This window comes from Uranotaenia lowii, chromosome 1 (genome assembly GCF_029784155.1).
Source record: "Uranotaenia lowii strain MFRU-FL chromosome 1, ASM2978415v1, whole genome shotgun sequence".
Classification (NCBI taxonomy): domain Eukaryota; kingdom Metazoa; phylum Arthropoda; class Insecta; order Diptera; family Culicidae; genus Uranotaenia; species Uranotaenia lowii.
The window spans coordinates 159,497,466-159,519,061 of NC_073691.1; the positions used below are offsets into that span (position 1 = coordinate 159,497,466).

The 21,596-nt window shown below is 38.9% G+C and overlaps 1 protein-coding gene and 1 long non-coding RNA gene across 2 annotated transcripts; one reads left to right on the forward strand and one right to left on the reverse strand.

Moving 5' to 3' along the window:
- Positions 1-894: 894 nt before the first annotated feature.
- Positions 895-1,674, forward strand: LOC129738830 (uncharacterized). The gene is made up of 2 exons (XR_008735653.1): positions 895-1,263; positions 1,355-1,674. It is a non-coding gene; the product is annotated as an uncharacterized LOC129738830 (long non-coding RNA).
- A 1,105-nt stretch (positions 1,675-2,779) lies between these two features.
- On the reverse strand, positions 2,780-18,984 carry LOC129740686 (5'-3' exoribonuclease 2 homolog). The gene is made up of 4 exons (XM_055732447.1): positions 18,702-18,984; positions 15,197-17,141; positions 13,077-13,553; positions 2,780-3,703 (listed from the first exon to the last, which is right to left on the reverse strand). The coding sequence occupies exons 1-4, from the start codon at positions 18,774-18,776 to the stop codon at positions 3,204-3,206; spliced, it is 2,997 nt and encodes a 998-aa protein (XP_055588422.1). The 5' UTR covers positions 18,777-18,984; the 3' UTR covers positions 2,780-3,203.
- Positions 18,985-21,596: the final 2,612 nt, after the last annotated feature.

A 21,596-nucleotide genomic window follows, 5' to 3' on the forward strand; every position in this document is an offset into this window, starting at 1 on the left:
AACTTAAAATACGTTTTTCCTATCTGTAAAGTTTTCTTATGCCAAATGAAGATTCATGAAAAATATTTTGTCCATCCTATATAAGAAATTTTGCCAAAACGTTCGCGAGCCAGGTTTTGGAATCTATGCGATCATACGCAGCGCTCTTTTTTATTTCATCCTCTGAAATTGCTTTAAAATAACGGAATGAATTAGGAAATCACAGTTTTGGATCAACTCATAAACTTTGCATGTCATTTGGTCAATTTGGACTTGGTGGCCCACGATTACCCACCATTTTTCAAAATCCAAAAATATTGCTTTTTTTTTCAAACAGTCAGAATTTGGGGAAAATACCTTTTAAATTTTTTTTAAAAATTGCCTTATGATACCTTGAAAATGTAGAAAACCTTACCATTTTTTATTTTTATTTTATCTTTTATAATAAAGAAGTTATGGAACAACGAAAAAAAGTGGCCCATGATTCCCCACTCTCCCATACATTCAAATCAAAATTGATGATTTTGGTACTTACATCCCTCAATTCTAGTCAATGTTTTCATGCTAAAAATTGTTGTCAAAATTCCATTTCTTCCGGTCTCTGTAAAAACGTTCATTCGGGAGCAGAATCCCGCTTTACCACCTCCGTTAAGCGGACCATAGACTACACAAATGTAATAAATGTTTTCAAGATCGTGGGGCGTTGTTTTTCTTTACAAAAATGTTTCTATTTCAGCCGTATGTGATATTGCTATTTTTGCATCACAGCATGCGAAAATACAACACGTGTTGTAAAAAAAACTAGAAGGCCACAGATCTTGAAAATGTTTTTGTATGGCGAAATTTTCAAAATGTGCCGTAAGTGTAAAAATTTCTACCACTTTTTCCCAACACCAGTGAACTTGCTCTTAGGGCATCCGCAGCAATCGCGAGCAAAGTGAAAATGCTCACGAGTTTAATCACTTCCATACCGCACCGGGGGTTAGTATGAAGGTGAGCAAAATAGGGCCGATGCCGTCGGGACCGACGAAATCACCAAATTTGCTCACTAGAAAGGGGCGAGAGCAAACATGCACTGAAAAAAATTCTACCGTTTTGAGCAGAATTAAACAAACGATGTCGCAGCGTGTAGATGTTTGTTGATATTTATTTTAAGAAAAAACTGTATCAGATTAAAATTGTGGATGGTTTTTTTTGGAATTACCAGTTAAATTTGCAATTTCGTTACATTTTTTCGGGTTTTTCCAAGAATTGAACGAGAAAGTGTACATGCTGGTTCTGATGGTGAGTTATTTATTTTGTATTTTATACTGTTTTGGAATTTTTTCTATCTATGAATTTTAATAACATTTTTTCCTTTCTCACTCAATTTCAGATAAACAAACTTGAAGCATCGTAATTTGTGACCAAAAATGGTCACTCGGAGTTTCTCGGAGTAATAATAATCGAGACCAGTGCGCTGTGCAGGATTTTTGTATCCAACCGGCCAATATGGGTGGCATTCCAGTACTGTCCCTACCGATTCGGCTTTCGAAACGAGGTCTCTCAATAAGTTTGCAACTAATGGGACCCAGTTTTTCGGAGCAGCAACTATTTCAATCAGCACGTTGGATAGAAAAAGAAGTTGAAGATTTTTTAGAGAAGTATGATTTTAATATAAATATAATAAACAAATAAAGTTGAATTTTAGTTGAATTGTTTAGTTTGTTGAATTTTGTTTTTCGGGTGTGTTAGGGTGTGTTTCGGGGGTGTTTCGGGGGTGTTAAGAAATAAAAGTGCCCGGCGTTTTGAAAACAAAATCGAGCTTAATTCGAAAATATATTCTTATCTGAACTTATTCTTATCTGAATTTATTTTATTCAATCAAGTCGTCCTACAATGCAATAAGTTTTTAATCACAATCCAGCAAACGGGTGACACGGAATTGGAAACACCGTAAGGGAAACTCAACGCTTTACCGAAAGGATCAATGTTGAATCGGTCGCCGAAAACAACCACCACCGGTTGAAAGCGGTGTCCTATAGATATGATGACGAGGCCAAGCGAAGCAAACATCCTGCTCGGAAGTTCTTGCTGCATCCGTCATCGGACCCGATTACTGGTGTTCAAAGTTGCTTGGCCTTGCTGCTGCTGTACGGCATGTTCAACCAGGATGTATAGTCTTTGACGTCACGATACGGATAGCAGCTACCCCGTCAAATAACTGCCAACACCCCCAGGCCCTTTTAAGACCAACATTCATTAAAATTTCAGCAAAAAACTGACGACTCCGAAAATTTACTCGGTACGTATTAATTTAAGATTAAGATTTTCTTCAAAAGTTTTCTCAGTGCAATGCCAAATTTAAAAATAATTATGCTACCGCCCGGTGCGCAAAAGAGTGAGTATCCCAAAACCGGTCCGCTGAAATGAGCAAAACCGGGCCGCGTATACTCACTTATTGGTGCGTTTGCTCTTAGTAGAACAAATAAACGTACACAACAAATTTAGCTTACATTTTCGCTTTCTGATGTGTGTTCGCCAAAAAATAACTTTCACCATCTTCTATTTTTGTGACATTCTGAAACTAAATTTTAGTATCTTTAAGTTATACTTTTCTTGTATTATTTGAAATATTTATTGAGAGTCTATGATATTTTGTAAAAAAATAATTTTACAATCTTAATATGAGCCCGTTTTATTATTAAAGCACTGCATAGATTATAAATTTTTCAAATTGAAAATAAATTAAAAGTGACTCAATTTTTTACAGTTAAAGCAAGGTTTTCGGAATGTTCAGAGTTAGAAAACAAAATAAACATCAAAGTCAATCCTTTTTATTTTAGTACACTCTTTTCGCTAAATTTATTTTTAAATATCTGTATGATTTACCATAGAACAATGGTAAACAATAGCGTTAGCGATAGTCTACCAATTTTCTTCAAACTTTTTTTTTAGATTTCCTCCGCTGCGAAGAAACATCTTTTATCGATAGAACAAAATGAATCTAATCGTTCATTGGTTAAAATTGACGGATTTGTTGAATCGTCTATGTTGCAATGAAATTATTTTCATGGAAAAATGTTACACTTTACATACCTCGAAGTATGTCGATGTGTTGATTGTTAAGTGAAAACTGCGGATGGTAAACACAATTCGGTTTATCAACTCGAGCTAAACTGCGTACAAAATTTTAAGATTGGGAATTTTGCACGAAGTGGGTTTGATGGCTTGGTGGGACCTCTTCAGTAGTTTCTTCTATTGTTATTGAACCGATTGCCTCCACCGCCGTTGTTTTGACCAAATCGATTGCCCCTATTAAAGTTGAATCGTTGACCGCCTTGCTGATTCCGCTGTTGATAATTGTTCCCGCCCGAAGCGCCGCCCTGGTTGTGGTAGCTGTTTCCACCACCACCTCGTCCTCTGGCATTGAACTGGAACACACCACTGCGATCCGGCTGCTGATAGTCACCGCCGTTGCCGCTGTTCGATCTTGAACTGTTCGAATTGTTACCACTGGAGTTGTAATCGTAACGGAACTGATTTGCAAACGGATTGGGCAGGACGATTCCGCTGCTGCTGGCGTTTTGATTGATTTCGTTCATCATCTCCTGCTGGTATTGGTTGATCCGGCTGCTCAGCCGTTCGAAGACGGTCAAGTTGCCGGCGCCAGAGCCCCCGCCAGAGTTTCCAGTGCTGGGGCCATGGTGACTCCTGCCGAACGATGAGTTCGAATTGTTGTTATCTGTGACGAGAAGGGTGATTAATATTAGTACAATGAAAAAGGTTTGGGATGCTCATATATGAGACTCAGATAAATTATTCCTAAAACCGAACAATTGAAATTAATGATTCCCATTCACATAAAATTTGTTCCATATCAGATCACTTCAAGTGAAACGAATATTCTATAAGGTTGAAATATGCTATTGCTAAAAAAAATCAGAAAAAAAAACTTTGAATACATCTAGGATTAATGCTTGTTTCTATTTATAAAGTCAGATTATGAAGTGATAAAGACCAAAAAATTGTGAGTAAAACACTCGACCACAGGCATAACAGCTCGCAATGAGAGTTGAGAACGATTCATGGATTTTCAAACAGGAAGGAAGCGGATAAAAAATGGGAACAAAAAATCTGACAATAAATTGCAAATTGATTTCAAGAGGCTTAATGCAGGCACATTTTTTAAATCTTTCTACCTCTTATATCTCAGCAATACATTCGTTAGTGAAGAGTGCATTTTTTGCCGTCATTTAGTCCATTTATCCCAGCTGCAATGAGTGGATGGGTGTACCTATATGGGAATCTCTGTCAATGTCGATCCTTTAGGGGGGATTGGGAAGGTACTTATTAGGAAGAGGGAGAGAGTGGGATAAAAACCAGTGTCAATCGCAAGTGCCCAAGATTATACCACCCTATTGAGCGGGAACATTTGTTCGGTTTTGTGTGGAATTGTACGATGCTGGAAAGGACCCTTGCCGGTGCTGAGCCGGGGTCATCCAGAAGGACGTCACAATGTATTTTTTGGCCGTCTCCAGCAAAACTTCGCGATTTGGACCATATTTCTTGATCACTTTTTCAGATGATTTATGGCCAAGTTCCAATTTTTATCACTTCATGCAGTTTCCATAAGCGTAACTTCTTGCGTGATGGACTTGTTCAGAATGTGTTTTATCGCGGTTTCGTACGAACTTTAAAAAAATCTGTTTCTAGCCATTCTAAACGTTATTTTGTGATTGTGACTAAACTTGGTGATCACCAGTAGAAAAGTATTTCAGAATCATATTTTCAAGCACCCTGATTTCTGACCGTGCGTTTACTGGTTGGCAAGAAATCTTTCTGAAACAATTAGGTATCCGATTTGCAACGTCTTCAGATGGGATCGTGATAGCCGACCGGTAGCATTTAACTCCTCGTAACATGTAATTTGATGCCAATCGGAATTCTTTACAACAATAGACAACCGAACATCACTTTGAAACCAAAACAAAAACGCCTTCACCGCCAGCATGAAAAGAATTTAAAAAAAAGCGTTCAAACTTTTGAAAGATTCCACATCTTTTCCGACGCTAAATGGAAACCAACGAAAAATGCGATACCCATAAAATCCTTTGTCAGAGGGAATGAACTGGAGAAGAAAAAACAAATATTTGGGATCGAATATTAGAGCTAGTAGCAGAGCGTATCATTGGCCTAGATGCGACCCATCCGATAAAGGTACTTATGGAAGCCTAATTGAACCTATCATTATCTGTCAAGCAATCTACTTTTCTTTCTAGGAGCTGCGTTTTGCTTTGCCACGCACGACAATAAAAGCCTCCTCTTGGTGCGTCTTGTACGAAAGCTCGGGATCAAAATAATGGAATCAGCTTCCACAGAAAGGATGAATGAGAGGAAAAAAAAAGGATGCTCAACGAAAGATGAACGTGCGAGTGATATGGCCCTGTCTTCGGCATAATACCCAATTCAGATTCTGTCCTGTGCTTCCTGGTTTTGCAGAAATCCATATAACAAGGATAATACATGACTACATGTGTATGGTGTATTATTCCTGTTCACACATCGTCGCCCGGATGGAGAGTATCCCGCCGCCCGGCATGAGTCCTCTCGGATGGGACGGTTCACTGGCTGGCACGAAATACGTTATGGGAGATCAGAATTTAAAGAAAGGAATAAAAAACAATCGTATTATAATCATCGTCGGGTTGCCTGCGTCCTTTGTTTTTCATGGTGGCACCCTTTGGCCTGTTGTTGTGTCGTCTGCCTCGGTCGAAGCACTTTTGAATAATCTCTCGATATTTGCTTTGTACTTGCATTCCAATAAAGGCCGTCCGATTCAATCTCCTGCCGCAAACAATGCGATGCCGAAACGAAAAATTGGAGTAGTTTGATTGTTGGTGGGCGTTTTATTTGTTTGATAGCCTTCGAGAAAAGGAAGGATCGTCACGGCAAGAGCAAAAGCTGAGAAAGTTTCATCGAACAGGACAACAGATATAAAGTGATAACTGGAAGCCCTGTGACATTGATTGCAATACGATTACTGCAAACAACTTGAAGAAAACATTTTCAAACTCTTTTTTTCCACTGTAACTCCGAAATGTCTCAGCTGATTCGCAAAGAATTATTTTCAAAATATTCTGTAGGCTTTAGAGAAGGTTTTTATCAAATTTCAATTTCAAATTTCAGTTCAAGTCAAGTTTCTGTATAGTGTTTGTGAACGTCCACGGAATTCACCCGAAAACCGGTTTGACCTCCCTGAGATCCCCTGCGGTCTCGCACCCCAACGTTAAGGAACAGTATCTTCGTCCTCGGATTTTGCGGATCCCTAACTCTCAAAGAGGACTTCCCTTCACTTTTCGGCCTGTCCGGATACGGGGGACTCTCGTAGGCAGGCCGATTCAAAGCCAAAGAAGGAAGACGCCTGCAACGACCGTTACCGCTATATACCGAAGGATTTATGTTTGGCAAAGGTAGTTCTATCTTACATCCTCCATTTTTTAATTCTTTACTTCTAGATCATATTTCCCTTATAATTTTGCACCAATCACAGTTTCACCATCATCTGTAAAAAATCGCTGTTGGGATAATTTTTTACGGTTATGCTTATATCTTTGCCTATTGTTCTTTGCTAAACAGGCTAGATTTATTTTCCATTTCCAAATATTTACAACACAAATTATCCATAGTGCTTCAGTATTTGATTTTTTTTCCATTTCCTTAGGCACATCTGTTTGTTTCTCACTTTCAGTTTTTTTAATTTAAATGTTTGTTTCAGTAAAATGGTTCACAACCTTTTTCTTCTTTGGAACTTTTATTTAAATAAATGTCAATAGATTTTTGCAGGAGATCTTTTCTAGGATATAAATTTTTTTAGCACATTTTATTCCTACACTCAGGCGAATTCTTATTATTATTTTCATAAGATGCGACTTTTTAGAGTGTAAAATTGTATTTCATAAGAGTCTTATGCTTCAGTTTTCATAAGAATATCTTATGCAAAATAGGAGTACCGGCATTGTGGAAACAAAATGAACACATTCATTCATTCCATCAGTTTTCATCGTCAAACGAAGCACTCCTGGTGCAGCTTTTAATTTTTTAAAGTGAAATTAAATTGTATTTTTTTAATGGTAAGTTTTTCTTCTAGTCGTTAAATTTTTGCAAACTGAAATATATTTTCTGGCTTACTTTTCAGCATGCTGACCGGCAACAAACGCACGGTCAAAGATCCGGATGTGACAAATTGGAAATTAATTGTATGTGACTTAATTGGAACCGGGTGTTAATGTGCTGCTGATGGTGACCATGCATGAAATTATTCGACACAAATTTGCGAAAGAATAAAATGAAAATATCAAATATTTTAAATTTTTATTATTATACGTGAAATTTCCTGTTTCCATAAGATCATGAAAAGCGGAAACTTCTCATTGAAGTAGGTATTCATCTCAGAATTCATTCGCTTCATAAGACAATCTTATGAATTGCATTGATTTTTCTTATGGCGCCAGTTTATAAGAGAATCTTATGGCATGCTTAAGAGTATTTTTCTGAGTGTATTACCTACATGTTTGAGCTCTTTCAAATTCGTTATTGAAGTCGTGCCATCTCATAACTGTTAATGTAATTCTTCCAACTCGCAACTCTCAAGATTTTATTTCGGTCCACTGATAAGCTTTCATAACGGTCCTCTCAACTCGCATTCTTTCAACTGTCTTTGTGGTTCTTCTAAATCGCAATTCTTCAACTGACATTGCGGTCCTTCCAACACTCAATTCTTAATTTTTTTCTGCAGTCCTGCCTACTCGTAATCCTTAAAATGTTATTACGGTCCTCCCAACTCGCGTTTCTTAACTATCTATCATTGCGGTCTTCCCAACTCGCATTACTTAATCTCATTCAATTCAAGTGGTCCTCCCAACACACTTTTGCTTTCAGCTGTCCTCCCGACACGCTATTGTTTTAGGCGTTTATAGTGGTCCTCCCAACACACTACCTAAATACAGCAGTCCTCACGGGCTGTTTTGTAATCTATGCGGTCCTCCCAACTCGCATTTAATTTTTTTTCACAACTTATCAAATTTACCATACTTACATTTCTTTAAACGTTCTATGATTTTTGTTAGAACAAAAAAACTTAATTCAGCAACACTGGTTCCTCTTGTTTATGTTTTATCACTTTTCTCACTTTATTGCTATGGTGGGTGATCTCTGTTGAAGGTTCGGTTACATACAACAATTAAATCGTGAATTGTGATTGTTTTCATCAAAAAGAGAATTAATATCACAGAAAAAAGTTTGGAAAACTATCCTGTCGGTCGCCAAATGTGCAATTTCGATTGTCACACGAGATCACCCACCGGTAGCTAATCCATCACTCGGACGGTGTTACGGCTCGGGCGCAAACTCTCGTATCTTCATGAGGGAGATTCTTATGCCTACCCAGAGAGAATGTGTTTATGCTTTCATTCATCCATTGGCGTCCCACACAGTTATTTTAGTCAAAACGATGAAATGTATGGTCGAAAACTATGAATTCGAGGACGAAAATAATCGTTGTGTAAACCATACAATTTAAAGTCACCCTTATTCTCGTTTACGGCGTATCTAACTTTCGTTCGAACGGATACTTTCGAACGAATTCGAAAACTGTATTCTTGTTTTCTTACGAATGTGATACGTTCGAAGTTGGTGTTGTCACATCAACTTCGAAATTTTTAAGCCTAGTCCACACTAGGCAACATGAACTGCGATTTTTTTTATGAGACGAACTTTGTTGTCTGTTGTTGTTGTTCGAAACCTGAGACGGTCTCAGTGTCTCCCGAAGAAAATGGGAGACGCTGAGACCGTCTTGAGACGAACCGTCTCCATAGTGTGGACTAGGCTTTAGACAGCCCTGTTCTTTTCAAAACATTGCAGCTATTTTGTTTTTGGTGGAAATTGATTCATTGACCAGCGTAGGAAAATATTGAAAAAAAAAATGATTCGTCGTTTGCCGAGGGCGAATCAGAGAAGCAGCCTAAGATGAGCAGTCAGTAGTCGAGGTGTCTGATTCCAGTAGTAGATTTGACCGGCAAAGTTTCCATCTCCAGGTGCAGTCGACAAGCAGTGCAGAAAGCTGCATCCTAGATGACCCCCAGGAGCTGTTTTTTCCGAACGCAAGCAGCCGGTAGTGTTTGTGAGTTGTCAAAGTGATGCCGGATGCCGTTGCTAAAAATCTCACCCGCTGGGAGGAAGTGGCAAAATTTGGAAGTATAAAATTCAGGAAAAATATTCAGTTAGGCTTCCGATTTTCCAAATCCGAATTGCCGGGCTTCACGCTTAACCACTGCCATCAGATTTTGTACAGCCACCTTGTCCACCTTCTTCGCCGCAGAAAGCCAGTTTGCCTTGAACTGCTGCTCGCCCTTAGCAGTTTTTTGGTCTTCTCTAGGTTCCGCTTGACAATAGCCCAGTATTACTCAATTGGGCGGAACTCTGGCGTGTTGGGAGGGTTCTTGTCCTTGGGAACCACCTGCACGTTGTAGGCGGCGTACCACTCCATGGCCTTTTTACCGTAATGGCAAGATGCCAAATCAGGCCAAAACAGTACGAAACAACCGTGTTTCTTCAGGAAAGGCAGCAGACGTGTATTCAAACACTCATTCACGTAAATTTCTTGGTTGACAGTCCCGGAAGCTATGAAAATGCTGCTTTTCAAGCCACAGGTACAGATGGCTTGCCAAACCAGATATTTCTTCGCGAACTTTGACAGTTTCATGTGCTTGAAAATATCTGCTACCTTTCCCCTTCCTTTTGTCGTATAAAACTCCTGTTCCGGAAGCTGCTTGTAGTCGGCTTTGACGTAGGTTTCGTCGTCCATTACCACGCAGTCAAACTTCGTCAGCATCGTCGTGTACAGCCTCCGTGATCGCGCTTTGGCCGTCGTATTTTGTTTATCATCGCGATTTGGAGTCACTACCTTCTTGTAAGTCGATAGTCCGGCTCGTTTTTTAGCTCGATGCACGGTTGTAGACGATACACCCAGCTTATTTGCGGCATCTCGGAGAGAGAGGTTAGGGTTTCGCTTGAAACTACCGGCAACTCTCTTTGTCGTCTCAGCGGCTTCCGGTTTTCGATTTCTCCCCGACCCAGACTTCCTGGCTGTCGACAAACGTTCCCCAAACACTTTAATTACATTTGTAAAGGTTGATTTGGCAACTTTTAGCGATTTTGCCAGCTGTGCGTGCGAGTAGCTCGGATTTTCGCGATGCGCGAGCAAAATTTTGATACGCTGCTCTTCTTTCTTGGACGGCATTTTGACAACTGAGGAGTGAATTCCAAAATCAAAAGAGGAGCAACATTTTTCACACATACACCTTCAAAATGAGGGGTGTTCAGGTTTTTTAAATGCAAAATTGAAAGAAATATGTCAAGTTGATATTGACCATATTTTGACCGTATCACCCTTTAAAAAGCTCTCCTTAAGACGCTCATTATTGCCCGTCTTACTTCACAAACTTTTGCTTTAAATGCATTAGGTTCGAAACATCAGATATGCGTTTCAACTTCAAAAACGATCCCGGTTCGCAGCATCTGACTCGCTTTTGTTAAGCGGTAGTAAAATACAAATAGTTGTCATTTAAATTTAAATACAAATTTCAGCATTAAAACATATGAACATTCTTTATTATTTTAAACCACGTATCATTTCCTGAATCGTTCAATTTAAAAAAAAAAATATTTGAACGTCCAAGATTCGCAACATAAAACTAGCAGTTTTTTAACAAAGAACAAAAAATGTTTCATCTTTAAAATTTTGTTGTTTTACAACACACAATTTCGCGAATTACAGCAATATTCTTATTTTGAACAACTTTTGAACTCCACAATCGCGATATTAAACTTCACTAATTGCTTTAAACGATCATGATTCGCAGCATCAGACTTGCGTTTGACAGTACATAGAAAAAATACGTTCGATCGAAAACGGGAATGTACTGTTTCGTTCGTACGAACGATGTTCGAAAAATCGAACTGTTCTCATTCGTTCGAACGAAAACAAGAATGCGAAATTGCAAAACTTTCGAACGAATGCCATTCGACCGAAAACAAGAATAAGGGTGAGTATGTACAGTAGCAAAGGTAAAGTTGGACATCATCTGTGAACATGTATATTTGACAATGGTTAATAATTTTTGGCAAATCGTTGATAAACAGGCAAAACAGCAAAGGGCCCAAAACTGAACCCTGCGGTACACCAGAAATAACCGGATTTTGGCGGAATTGTTCTGCATTTCGTCGCGATTAGGGGCCTTTTGTATCTTGAACGTTCGAAGCCCAGCCTTAGTTTTGGCCTTCTGGACAAAACTTCCGCTTGTGGCCAGAATCCGTGCTCGAAAGCTGTACGACCAAGTGCTGACCAAGTTCGACGGATGTATTCTGATGGACGATGAGACCTAAAGTCTGCTTCATTTAATATTGGAACACAAACAATTGCGTGTAATTCAGTCATTTATTAACGAATTCATAATTTGTTTTTCATACAAATGTAGCATTTTCTTTACTTTCATAAAAAAAATTAAAAAAATTATTCATTGCTGTTTCGAAGAAATTCTCGTACTTGGACAACAATGGATTTTCAAGAAAACTGTGCACAATTTGAACTCTCCGTTCGGCTTCCATGGCGGTTGTTTACAAAATGCTATCGTTTGGTGTTATGACATAAATACATGGTGAAAGGTAATGAATTTCCCGACACGTGGGTGAAAAAAGTTTCCAAATCCGTCCACTAGGAGCGCCACAATGAGCAAAAGAATTTGTTCCAATATTAAATGAAGCAGACTTTAGGTGCGGCTTCTTAGCCACATCCCGAACGGAGGTGTTCGGATTTCGGCTGAAGGCCCCAACTACGCGTTTGTAATTTTTGGTGTTGTTCGGAATACTTTTTCCTTCACTTCTGGGCTTCTGATCGGTGGTCAATCGTTCCTCGAATGGCTTAATCACTGGCGACATCGTGGAATTCGCGATTCCCAACGTTTTAGCGATGGAACGATGTGAGAGATCCTTGTTCTCGTGATGAATGCGCAAGATTTTATCACGCACGAGCTGTTCTTTCGACTCCATTTCCGCCAGCTTTTATCACAGGACTTTAAAACTTGCAGGATTTAAACAATGCACTATGAACCAAATCCACCCAAATTTTCATTGAATTCTATCCAACGGTTAAAAAGTTAGAGCAATTTCATCGTGGACTAGCTTCGATTTAATGTCTCACAGTCTCAAATCCGTTTTGCCCTTCTACTAACATAGATTAATAATGTGATACACTCGGCAAAATGAAACTTTATAAGTAAAATGCCTTGATTAACAAACCTTAAAAAAAAGGCTCATATCCATAAGCTGTACAACTGGCCCAACCTACGTATCACTGCAAACGATTTTGCCATTTCCAAAATTCGAAGGGGAGAATAAATAAAGTTTGAGGTATTTTATTGAAAAAATTGTTGAATTCTTGGAAAAAAAAATCTACTACAAATCATGATAAACTCAATCTCCCAAGATTAACTTTTGGTTATTTACAAGTGCTTTACGAAATTGAAACATCAAAATCGTGTTCATTCCCACTTAGCATCGTTCCAACCGCAAAGCAAATCATTAACTTTTCTCCTGCGCTCGGCAATTCGTTGCTTCCCACTCACTTCTAAAGAGAATGTGGGCCCGTCACAATTCAGAAACCTCACGATCATAATTAACCTTCACACAGCAAAACGTGCTCTAGTGCTTAAATCAATCCCTTGCAAGCCAGCAACAAGAAGTAATCACAAATCACAACGACGGAAAGCCAAAATTTTGCTCCACTCAACACGCAAATGTCACGACCGTCGTCACTGCATTGTGTTCTTCTAGTCGGTGCTGTCATTCAAAGGAAGCCGGGAAGCATACAGTCAGTATCATACTAGATACCATCCCACCCAACTACGACTAACCCGGAGGCCGAACGAACAAGAGCGTTCAAATTTACCAAAAAAGTACTCCGTCTCTAACAAGCGAACAAACCGACAAGGAACGGCCACTGATAAAATCATTCGCACGGGAAAATAATAAGGGGCACAAAAAGTCTCTTTCATACTCACCCCTCGAGTAGTTGTTGAAACCTCCACGGTTGCCACTGCCGTTTCCTCCTCTGTTGCCAGCACCAGTATAATGGTTCATCATCCGGTGACCGGCATTGCCCAGTCGAGCCCGATCCGTCCTGGGGCCAAAGCCAATAACGGGACCCTCGTTTGCTCCCAGCACTTTGGGCTGATCCCTAGCGCCTTCCAGCTTCCGTGCCGGGAAGATGAAATCGTCGGCATACTGGGGGTCCAAGAATTTCATCGTCAGCACTTTGTTTTCGTCAACCGGGCTTTCGCCAGGGATAGGCGACGGCAGAACGCCATTATCCGGAATGTTCTCCACGGTTGGAATGATGCTGCCGCGCATACAATCGACCAAAATCGATACCTCCCGTTCATAGTCGACCGTGCCACTGTACAGACCCTTGACCATCCGATAGGCTTCGCTGCCGGGATACAGATATAATCGCGCTAGACCGTTTTCGTTTCTCAAACCTGGAATGGGGGAGATGGCGAATCGTTTGAATACGACAAGCAAATTACATAACCTTTCTGATAAGCAGAATGCTTAATAATCGCTTGTTTATTTGTTTGAACAAATGGTTTGTGCGAAAAAAAAAATTAAAGAATTGTATTCTCTATGTAGGTGAGGTACACCGGGATAAGTGGGGACGATGGCTGTTTAAACAATACTGTGTACTATTTTCATTAACTTTTTATGCAAAAAGTTTAATTAACATGAAATATACCCAATAGCCGTAAAAAAGCCATGATTTCTATAATGATGAATGTTAAAAGCAACTTTTTGTTTACTTTCTATTTTTAACTACGATTCACATCATTCGGAATAACAAGTTAGGAAAGGAAACAACTGATGAAAATAAAGAAAAGTTTTTTTTTTAAACACTAAAATTTTGGGTTTTTAACTTAACCTGAGGTAAGCGAGAACGACTTTATACAGACTTGATATTTCAATTTTCCTTTCGTCTCCAGCAGCTGTTTTCTTCTAGAATAAGTGTTATTATTTTTCATTTTATACTGTTAAGGTGTTTTGCTATGACATTATTAAACTATTACGTTTTCAAAGATTAAGAACTGTGTCAGCAAAAAAGTAACGTATCCAATAGACTGCCTCAAATTTGTATGGGAAATTCAAAACCTGTGAAATGTTATACTCTCCAGGCTTAAATTGATCCTAGTCCTAGTACAAGATCTCATGCCAAATTTGGGCCAGATCGGATCACGGGAAGGGGTCGCTCAACGAGCCTGAAGTTTGTATGGAATTTTGAGACATTTTGTTCGGGAGAAAGATGAAAACCCAGTTTTTCATCAATAACTTTGTTTCCCGTCGGCCGATTTCTTTCAAAAACGGGTTTTCTGAAAGCCTAAACTATGAAAAATATTTCATCCGAAGACTGCATTTCGATAAGAGTTGAGATAAAAAAAGTTATAAATCTTCAAAAATGGGCTTTTTTTTAAAGGATGGTATTCATCACTGTTCATGAGTCGGGGCGGTCGAACATATCGTCGCCTCATTAACACTGATAATTGAATACCACCGTTAAAAAAGTTAGCCCATTTTTAAAGTCTAATAACTTTTTTATCTTAACTCTTATCGAAATGCAGTCTTCGGATGAAATATTTATCATAGTTTAGGCTTTAAGAAAACCCGAATTCGACTAACGGAAATCAAAGTTATTCATGAAAAACTGGTTTTTCATGTTTCTCCCGAACAAAATGTCTCAAAATCTCATACAAACTTCAGGCTCGTTGAGCGACCCCTTCCCGTGGTCCGATCTAGCCCAAATTTGGCATGAGATCTTGTACTAGGCCTAGGATGAAATTTAGCCTGCAGCGTATAACTATTTCAAAAGTCGGGTCATTTGGGGCACTCTAATATCCAACAAAGAAAAGTTTTTTGAGCATTTTCCGCTAAATCAAAGAGAGAAACTATTGTCCCCACTTACACCATAAAGCAGGGTAAATGAGGACACTAGCAGCTCATTACAATTTACGTTAAATTTTTCTCGCTTTGCATTTATCAAGCTAAGACGAACTTTACGAAAAACTGTCGCACTTAGCCCGGTGTACCTTATAAGAAATTCTATTCAAAATCAAAATTTTAGAAATAAACTTACGTTCTTCCTTCGTCAGCAATGGCACCTTTGGATCGGTGGCTTTGAATAATCGCTTTTCGTCTACGAACGGCAGCAGTGCAACACCCTGCCAGGCAAATTTCTTCCCGTTGAGATCAATGTGAAAGTCCACCGGGTAGAAATCGATGATGGGCGATTTGGGATCAACCATCAGCTCGGCAAACGGTGCCGGAACGTGGCTTCTGCTGGCTGCCGGAAATACTCCCATCAGCTGCTGCAGTGGCTTGAACGGTGTTCCACGATCGAAATGTGTCTTAACGTTCTGTAGAGCCTTGAAATCCGATGCAAACGGGGCGTAGTGATAGGGGAAATACCATTCCCAGCTAGCACAACCTTGGTAGTAATATTTCAAAACCCAACAGAGGCCCCGAACGTACTCCCAGGCTACGGTTTGGCGAAATTTTATATTTTGTGGCGAAACATCGAATTTGGATTCGTAATAACGATCCTTGAATCCATCCTCCCATAAACGGACCTCGTCTGGGGCTTCCTCCTCTTCATCATTCTTGGACGAAGCTTGAGAAAGTGGTTCTTCGGCTTTACGTTTCTGACCTCTACGATCCTGCTGGTCATTATTGTCAGCATTTCTCTGCTGATTGTTGTTCATCATCCGGAAGTGGGCTGCTTCTTGCCTGGGATTGGTGATGGCCTGTGGTGTGATTCCCCTGCCTAGCGGTGTTGGTGCAAACTGGGAGTTGTTCATTTGTTGGAAATTGGGACGTTGCTCCCGCTCTTTTTGCATTTTCATGCGTTTGTTGCGTTCTTTGAAACGGTCTTCGGTGACCTTGCGATTACGAAAGATTTCATCTTCAGCATAGCCCAAATCCGTCATGATCAGTTCTACGCGATCCAACGTCACACTACCGGAATCCGTCAGGTACCCCTTGGTCTTGTAGACACACTTCTTATACAAAGTTACCAGTCTATCGATGGCGTTTTCACGAATTTCTAAACTGGGTAGATGTGGTAAAAAATCATTTCCCACAAAGAAACACATAAACACCCAATCATCGATAACTCGTTCAAAATCATACGGAAACGGCAAGTTTGGCATGTCCAGTTCTTTCTGTAGATATTCCTTCAAAACATTCAAACGTACGAAAATAAATTGCGTTTCTTTTCCGGGTGGAGGCGGGGACCTGTCAATGTCTCTCTCCGATTGCAAACCGGTGCAATCTTTCATTTCATGCCCTAAATGCTGGCAAATGTCGCAGGGTCGTTCTTTGTTGGGCAGAAATTCTTCTCGAATGATGGTGAAATGCGTTTCGTGGGTGGCCAGCCCTAACATAATCAAATCGGCATCGGCACCGCATAACACGTGATGAGTGTTTGGATCGTGATCTGGCTGTGCGCGTTGTTTCCGTATGTAATCCATAATTTTGTGCTCTCCTTCACCCGGTACGTTAGCATCCGATAGGATTACCTTGAGCCCTCGCCAGCCCGGATTCGTGTTCATTCGATCGTGGATGTAGTACTGCAAACACTTGCTCAGCCGGTCCATAAACGGCGTACCCGGCGTGATGCAGTTGGAGTCGAAATGGGCTCCCTTTTCCTTTTCCGGTGGCAATATGCATCCCTTGGCAGCGAGCTCCTCTCGGATTCGCTGCACTTCCGCAGTCTTCTCGGCCGCTTCCTTCGAGGCCCGGAAACGGCGGGACCGTTGCTGGTTCATCTTGGCTCGTGGAGCCACCCCATCGATGGCCATGTACAGCACCTTCCGGGGCCGGACGATGTTCATCAGCCGATCGATGCACTCGAAAATGGCGATCATCATTTCGTCCTCATTTTTCGGTGCCGGTTTGTCTTCCGGATGGGTGCACGGGTGTATGATACCGTTCATGTCCAGATACAGGTTATCGAACTCTACCTTGTTCGGGTTCGGTTTGGTCAGGTCGTCGTACAGTACCGCGCCATCCCCGTCCGCATGCTTTGGCGAGAGCAAGAGAAAAACGGCATTAAAATTTGTGGAGTGTGGTTTATGAAAAAGGTATTGATAATAATAAAATTGCAAGGCTTTATTTTCAGTTAAATGAAAGTTATCACTCATCAGTAAAATACCGATTTTGAAAACAAATTCAAAGACAATACACAGAGATGAATCTTTATACGATAGTTTCTTCATCATTACTGAATTTTGTGAAAATATTACTGAACTAAATATAATCACGCGTTTCCGATTAAGCAATAATGTAGTCAGAGATAAAGAGAGAGTGGGGTAACTTCATCACTATTCCTTGTGTTCATCATATCTTTTTGGAAAAGGTGAACAACTCACTGCTATTTTACTTATTTATACTGCTTATGCGTAATATTGAGTTGATATGCTCCAAAAAACTAAGGCGATATGTGGTCGGGTTCGACCAGACCGAACTGAACGGTTCGTGAGCAAAAATCTAAGAAACCCAAGAATACAATCAACACATCTTGTGAATTATTTAAGTTCTTTCTGTATAATACAAGTACCATAAGTTTCAAAATCTGCAGTTTGAAAATTTCTAATGGCGTTAACTTTGCTCTAGTCGGAGCCCACAGAACTAACTCGAGGTTTTTTCACTGCATCATTCTAGTGACCTTTGCAAAGAATCCACATCCAAAACTGGAAGATAGTGGAGTTTTTCATTTTTTATTTCATGACAGTATTTAGTTTTCAACTTTTCAAAAATTATCTTTATATTTCACACCACGGCAACGAAAAATTGAAAACTTAAAATAGAACCATGAAGGTTTTTATGTTAATCTTTATACGAATCAGAGATACACAAATATGAAGCAAGATTTATGTTTTGAGCCAAATTTTAAATGTGGTTAAGAAAAAAACGTAAGTACCTAAGCGTTTTCCTTAAGGTAGCCATTATGCCCTCTCTCCCCTATCTACTTAGTTATCAAAATCAGACGACAGAATCTGCGTCATAGCTCGAGGATTCAGAATAAAGAATTCAAATCCTCTAAAGACGAGAAGTCCTTGCCAGCATTCTGATTCTTCAAAAAAAAAAATAAAATATATATATATATATATATATATATATATATATATATATGATATATATATGATCTTTGAATTACAATTTAAGTGGCTCGGGGGTCATGGCTCTGTGATAGTGTATTGGATTTTTTGTTTTTGTTTTTATGAAAAGAAATCAACATCGGACACAGTTCCGTAGTCTATTCTTGGATTAGAGTTTTCAAAGTAATTAAACTATTCCTTCTGCCCAAGCTATACCAACTCTACTTTTTCCATCATTCTTCGACTAGAATTTCAACCTGTCTTAATGTACCTATGGCAGAAAAATTTTGTAGCATTAATATCCAGCTCAATATAGCTCACCCAGATGTTCTTATAAAATCTCATAAAAAACATTTTTATCGGTCATTCGATTTGTTAAAGGTACTTTCATCAGTCTTTATACTATGTGTAGTTTAATTTCTAGATCAAATAGGATAACTTTCATTTAAGCAATTTTCCCTCCATCTGAAACCCGCTGCTTACCTTTTCCTCCACGCACTCAACTATCACGGAGGGATACTTCCGCGACAGCCAGCGGAAAAATGCTGGTACTCCCATGGCGCTCGATCGGTTCCGGTCGTTTCCGCTTTACTGACGTTGCTGGACTTCCGGTGCTAAGGGTGGTCAACTTTTCGGTCCGAAATGCTGCCGGAACGGTACCGATTTAAGGGAAAACAAATTCCGATTTGGCCGAAAAAAAGTTGCTGCAAATGGATGCAAACAAAAGCCAACCAAACGCGACGACGAAGTGCGGGTTGTTTTTATCATTTTGACAGTTCCTTTTTGTGCTGCCATTTTGGTGATTTTGACTTGCTCTGCTGGTGAAGCTGTGAACAAAATTGAAAACGTGTTCTCTCACACATAGGTGTCTCTGTAAAAGAAACAGTGTCATTACTTTGAATATCGAAATGTAGGTGGCTCTCATCAAATGTTATCGACACATAGGTAGCTCTAACAACACTAAGAAGACTAAAATTTTTATTCCAAGTTAGGGATGTCCACTTATAAAAGATATTGAACAAAATAAACTTTAAATAAAATACCAAATTTGTCACACCCATGCCTAAGCCAAAAAACTAAATTTGGTTTCGATTTTTCAAAAGGGCGTTTGTCAATTTGAAAAATTCCTTTAAAAATCTATTTACCAACCGGAAGCGCATTTTAACAAGCTAGCGTTTGTGGACGACTATGCCACTGTCCTGAAAACTTCTGATGAAGTAGCACAGATGAAGAAATAGGCCGTGGACTGCACATTTGCAAGGAAAAACAGTATTGAACAAAGCAGTTTAGGATGAATAAACCCCAGAAATTTGAAATAAAAAAAAACAAGTGGAGGGGAGGTATTTAAGGACGAATTATAAATTGATTCAATTATAAACAGTCGAATATGAGTACAGTATTGTTCCGATTTTGTCAGCCCCATCTTGAATTTAGGGCTGACAAAACAGGGTACCTGACAAAATCGGGAAAAAAAAATTCTTGAATATAATTTCAATTTTGATTTGATAATTGTCCGTTTACTTGTTATTTCGATATTTTATGTCAATACCGTGATAAGGGGTGACATAGACCCCTTTTCTTTATTTTTTACTCTTCTTACAAAGAAGGGTATACATGTCGCTTGAAAAACCAACTTCCAATCCGAGGCCCAGGGGGCCAAGTGTCATATACCATTCGACTCAGTTTGTCGAGATCGGAACATGTCTGTATGTGTGTCTGTATGTGTGTATGTATGTGTGTATGTGTGTTCCCTAAAAGGCTATCCATAAACCATGTGATCAAAATGTGGTCAAGTTTAAACCTCCTTCCATTCCACATCAACGCACACTGGTACTGAACATAAATCTAGCGGAGCTAAATTAATGGCGCCCAGGGATGAAGGGATGGACTTTTAATGTCTTGGACAACATTGCATAGTTTTGCAAGGCGCATGCTTTGAAATAAAATATAGAGCTGAGGGGTCCACCAATGGCAGGATAAAAGAGCTAACTTTTCTGTTAAGCATTTTAGAGCTTTAGTTTCTTCTGCAAAGTTGTTTATCTTAACAAGATACATAACTTTGCTAAACAAGCCAAAGTTCTACAGTTTCATTCTAAGGAGTTGCAATGAGATTAGAAAAGTATCTTGAAATAAACAGTTTTTAAAGTCTGGAACGTTGTAGGTAAGAGAAAACAATTTTCAGTCTTCGAAACAAGTTGAAAAGTGTTAAGATCTACAATTGTTTGGTACATTATTATGTGTTTTGAAAATGCTGAAGTGCTGTAGAAAGCATTTAGTGTAATATATTAACAATTTTCAAAGAAAAGTTTATCGAATTGCGCAAATTTCCGCACCATTAGCCAATGTGGATTTTACTATTGGTGTTAAGAGGAATCATAACTATATAAAACTAGCGTGGAACTCGGTGAAACTCGAAGCAATTTTAAGATTGAAAATCTAGTATTTTGTTCACAAATATCATTTTTTTTAGACACGTTATTAGTTTCTTAGTTTCTTTGATGCAATAAACTTGCAGAATTTGAGAATTAGAAATAATTAGATGATTTACCCTGTTTTCCGTTTCAAATTGATCAATATAATCTGTTCATTATTATATAAATGATATCTGTACCAACACGTGAAAGTGATTTAACTCCAAAAGTAAAGTTGCTTTCAGCTTTCAGTGGCAGGCTAATTTTGGCTCGATTTATCGAAAAAAAAAACACTTTTGAGATAATACGTTTTCGTTGGATTACAAACTCAATTTGATTACAGGATATATGACCATTTTGATGAATTTGAAACGGAAAACCTGTTAAATCATCTAATTATTTCTAATTCTCAAATTGTGCAAGTTTATTGCATCAAAGAAACTAAGAAACTAATAAAGTGTCTAAAAAAAGTGATATTTGTGAACAAAATACTAGATTTTCAAATTCAAAATTGCTTCGAGTTCCACCGAGTTCTACGCAAGTTTTATATGGTTATGATTCCTCTTAACACCAAAAATAAAATCCACATTGAATGTTGGTGCGGAAATTTGCGCAATTCGATAAACTTTTCTTTGAAAATTGTTAATATATTACACTAAATGCTTTCTACAGCACTTCAGCATTTTCAAAACACATAATAATGTACTAAACAATTGTGGATCTTAACATTTTTCAACTTGTTTCGAAGACTGAAAATTGTTTTCTCTTACCTGCAACGTTCCAGATTTTAAAAACTGTTTATTTCAAGATGTTTTTTTAATTTCATTGTAGCTCCTTAGAATGTTAAGAATGTTAATTTTGTTAAGATAAACAGCTTTGTAGAAGAAACTAAAGCTCTAAAACGCTTAACAAAAAAGTTAGCTTTTTTATCTTGCTATTGGTGGACCCCTCGGCTCTGTATTTTATT

Coding starts and splice junctions, on each gene's coding strand:
- LOC129740686 (XM_055732447.1), bottom strand. CDS start 18,776: ATGGGAGTACCAGCATTTTTCCGCTGGCTGTCGCGGAAGTATCCCTCC. Junction 17,142..18,701: donor TTGAGTGCGTGGAGGAAAAG/GTAAGCAGCGGG, acceptor CTCTCGCCAAAG/CATGCGGACGGGGATGGCGC. Junction 3,704..13,076: donor TTTCAACAACTACTCGAGGG/GTGAGTATGAAA, acceptor TTCTCGTCACAG/ATAACAACAATTCGAACTCA.